The sequence below is a fragment of the Convolutriloba macropyga genome, chromosome 1, assembly GCF_964194025.1.
Source record: "Convolutriloba macropyga chromosome 1, txConMacr16.3, whole genome shotgun sequence".
Taxonomy (NCBI): Eukaryota; Metazoa; Xenacoelomorpha; order Acoela; family Convolutidae; genus Convolutriloba; species Convolutriloba macropyga.
Window position 1 is genome coordinate 63,588,139 of NC_134468.1, and position 4,308 is coordinate 63,592,446.

The 4,308-nt window shown below is 36.3% G+C and overlaps 1 protein-coding gene across 2 annotated transcripts; it reads left to right on the forward strand.

Annotated features, from left to right (window-relative positions):
- Positions 1–617: 617 nt before the first annotated feature.
- LOC142350539 (uncharacterized) lies at positions 618–4,308 on the forward strand. Of its 2 annotated transcripts, none has more exons than XM_075402399.1 (3): positions 618–857; positions 1,123–1,550; positions 3,723–4,308. In XM_075402399.1, exons 1-3 carry the CDS (start codon positions 732–734, stop codon positions 4,228–4,230), a joined length of 1,062 nt encoding a protein of 353 aa, XP_075258514.1. In that variant the 5' UTR covers positions 618–731; the 3' UTR covers positions 4,231–4,308. The 2 variants fall into 2 exon arrangements, with proteins under 2 accessions (XP_075258514.1, XP_075258506.1); XM_075402391.1 differs by having other exon boundaries at positions 619–923.

Consider the following 4,308-nt stretch of genomic DNA (forward strand, 5'->3'; position numbering starts at 1 on the left):
TCAGAAAACCTTTCAGTGACGAATTTCTACATTACGTGCAAAAATGCGAAAGTTGAACGCATTAGAAGTTCTTTGACAAAAACAGAGTTATTTTCCGTCTAGAGCTTTGAATGCGTCGTCGTTTTCACCTGAAGGTCTATCTTCACGGTGCGACAGTTTTTGGCGGTGCGACAGCTTATGCTGCTACTGCATATTTTCCCGAGTTTTAATGAGATCGCACCTCTCCAATCTTTTTGTGAATTATTCTGATATCGCCTATTTTGGTAAACCTTGTTCCTTCAGGTAGATAACAAGATAGGAGCTTAATAATTCGTATAGTAAATAAAAGCTTTCAAGTTTTTGTTAATTTCAAACTTAAATTGCAAAATAAATTGCTAGATGTGGTTAGCTCGGTGTCTCTTGCTGCCCTCCGCGATAAGAAGAATGAGAATATCCGACTATGGATAGACCCTCACTATACTTGAGCTATTTAATTTTAACGCACATTGTTGCTATATAATAGCTCTATGTAACGCCAGTACTGCTACCTTTAAATTCGTGCATGTAGTAAATGACGCAACAATAACGTAGTAACTATATTTAGATGTCCTGCGGAGTGCCTTGCTCGTTCAATGCGACTTTTGTGTGGTAAATCACTAGAATGAACTAGCGTGTTACGCACTGAACGTCTCTGTTACCATTCACTCATTCGAGCTTAAAATTTGTTATAGTTTTATACAGCTAAATTGTTAATGGGAGGAGATACATTCCCCAATACTTTACGACTATCTCGCGCTGCATTTTCTGATATAGTTGAAAAAGTGCTGAAGATACTAAGTGAATTGGATATTGTTACTCTTTACTGCTCTCCGAAAGAGGTTGGTGATAAAGAAAGTTATGGTGATGTCGATTTTATCGTATGTCTGAACGATGCACCACAATCTGTTAGTATTCTCTCAGCTCTGTGAATTTAGTTAATTATACAAAGACGATCATCAGAAATTGTAGCGGTATAGCAGAAGAGGGGGGTCAGGTTGTGTTGTCAAGTTAACTATTGTTAATGGAGAGTAGCTGTGATAACTTCATACTAGTAGCAATCTAGGCCTAAACGGAATCAAAGTGGTTATTTGTGCACTATTTCAGTTGAGCGAATTGAAATTAACTTTGTACCAGAAGTTGGAGGCAATCGAAGAGCAGCATAATGGCGATCATCTTTCCTTTCTTTCCCCGGAAAGGTATCAGATTGACGTTTTGGTGGTTCCCGAATGTGAGTTCGATTCGACCAAGGGTTTCTACTCCAACGGCGATTTTTCTTATTGCTTAGGCAAAATGATTTACAAGTACAATCTGAAATGGAGCTCGAAAGGTCTGTCTTACCGTATGGCCAAGCCAGATTTTGACGTCAGAAATTTGCCTAACGCTGATTTAGACCTCATTTTAACCAGAAACACAAAAGAAGCGTTCAGTTTTTTGGGATTCAGTGAGTCGACAATTGAAGATCTGCTCGACGATTCAAAGCCCGTAGAACAACAGCAGCTCATTGTCTTTCTTCAGGAGTGTCGGTTTTATAGGTAAGTTTTTATTTGCTCTCGAAGGAAGTTTGGACCAATTATTGTACATGTGTTGGTCTTTTTTATATGCATGCTTGACCGTTGAATTTCGAGTGATTTTTTTGTTTTGCTTGGTCTTAATTTCTTTCTCATTCATAGTTTTCTTCCCTTTATATTCTATTAATTGTTAAATTGCTATATAATAAGGTGACACACCAACTCCTGCTATCTAAACTGAAACTCTTTGGTTTTGACCCCGATGATTTAGATGCCCTTTTTCTCTCCAATCTTGAGGACCGAGCACAAATCATGAACCTAAATGGCTATTTTTTAAATCCGATATCAGTTTCTAGCGGAGTTATACAATGATCGGCTCTCGCCCTTTTTTAGTCCTTATCTTTATTACCAACCTTCCCGAGTATTTTTCTGGAATCCCTAGCCTGGATATTTGCAGACTACCTCAAAATTCTTTTCTTTTAAAATTTTATAACTATCTTAATGATACTTTCAATGTTCAAGATCAAAGGGTTACTTTTTGGAAGTTTTTGAGCGCCAAATTGCACAGTTTCTCTTCTTGTCTGTTTTATAGGTATTTGTATTAATAGTTTCAATTCAAACACAAATACTATTGTGCTTTTTTTGCATTTTTAAAATTTTTTGATCGATTTTTTGGGGCGAAGAAAAATCTATTATGGCACACACGATCGGGTTCTTTTTGGCAGTACAGAATGTTTTTGAGCATTTTTGTGTCGATTTATTTTTGCCAACTTTTTATCAATGTGTGCAAATGTTTTCATATTTTTAAAACTGTTATTTTTTCCTCTGTTCTTCTATTATATGACTAACAAGTTTTAATTGCTCTTGAACGAAGTTCATAGCAATTATTGTAAACATGTGTGTCTTTTTTATGCAATTTTTTTGTGTGCCTGTGAAAGTTAGTGCGGGTGCCTATGGATCGGGAGGTCAATGGTTTGAATCCCGTTGGGGTCAAGGTTTTTTTGCACCCATAAAGAAAAATGGATTTAGGCTACAGACCATTTTTAATAGCCGCCCTCTTCTTCTCAGCCGGCTATTATAGCGCTCCTAATTTATTTTTAAATCGTCGAACTTTCGCTTTACCCATTTTGCCGCTTTTTCGACATTTTGCGTGAAATCTTTTTGACCTCTCTAGGCTAGTTTCACTCTTCTGTCCTTTTAAACAGCAGCTGCTCAGCAAAGCAATTCAAAATGAAGAGAGTCAGTATAAAAAAAAATCAAAGTCAGAAATAGAAACGGGATAAACCCATAAGGCCCATTTTTATATGCCCGGTACTTGAACTTTGTTCTCATAAGTTTTAGTTACTATCTATGATGCTTATTGGTATTGGTACTAGACCCTGTAGCCTCTCACTGAGAGACAGGAGTATGCTTAATTACGAAATGACATCAAAATAAATCGCACTAAAAATGTTTTTATACAAAAATCAATTTTTGTTGATATTTTCTTTTCTTTCAATCCCAATAGAGTTATGGGAATCAACGGCGGCTATTTTCCGGCAATCTGCCGGGTATGTTTTTCGATTTGTCTGTTGGTCAATTACAGATTTTCTAGTTTTTCATTAAATTCTTTGCTTTATCTTGTTTTTAAATTCATCGTCTTCATCGGTGATTATTGCGACCATATGTCTTCTTCATTTGTAGTGCTTTCTGCTGCTTTGCCATTGAATTTGAATGCGTGGCGCAATTTGTTACTCTTTGTCACATTTGGGTATATTGTCATAAAACAATTAGACCAAATCTAGGCATTAAAATTCTTGAAAATAACAGGTGTTTAGTTTATCTATCTTTATTCTTGCTCTTTTTTCAATTCCAATGGAGGTCTATCGTGGCTATTTTCGTGCTGGTCTTTGGCAATGCGATTTTCTTTGAACTATTGACTTTTCATCTGATTTTTTTTCGTTTTACCATTTGACTTTTTGTCCTCAAAAACGGGATAAATTGGGAAGTCCCGGAGAGCATTAAGTTGCTGAGCAGTTATAGCCTGCGCCTTACTAGTCTCTAACTATTCGATTTACCGTTATGGAGACTGTTATGGAGACAAATTCATGTTGGTGAAGGGCGCTTAGTTTGCACTTAGTTTTTGAACATTTAGGCAATCTTTTATGTAAAATAATGGTGTTTCAAGCTTGTGATCGATGGATGCTTTTGCTGTAGGTTATTTTTGGAAAACGAATCTGCGCGAAAGCGATTGTTCAATAAACACAGAGAACGAAGACCTATGGTGCGCTCTTTTTTCGATTACTGTCAACAACAATCAGATATGTTGTTGAGATCGAGTTCCAGAGCACCATCTGTGGATGCAAAAGCTGACCATGTTCCTAGTGAAGAAGAAATATTGACTCATTTTAATCTGATGCATAAGAGAGAGGAGATGAAAGATAAAGTGCAGGGAATAATAGATGGACAAGAGAAACGGAAGGATGTCAAATCTAAATTCAACGGAGAACACGTAGAGAAATGGTGTCCAGGTATTTCCAAACGCCAAATTGGATTTGTATTTGCAACGCTTAGAAGAAAACTCGGCGATTGTGGCAAACAATGTAGTGAGGCAGCTTACCACGACTGGGTATTCAGAACTGACTGCGATGAAATAAAGAAAACTGTTGCAGAAATATATAAAGATATCTGTGATAAGAGTAATCAAACTGGAGATGATTCATAAATTAATAAAAATATAGAATTTTAAATCTCTGAATATAAATTTAGTTCAAAAATATAAATTGAAAAGATTTTGCACGAA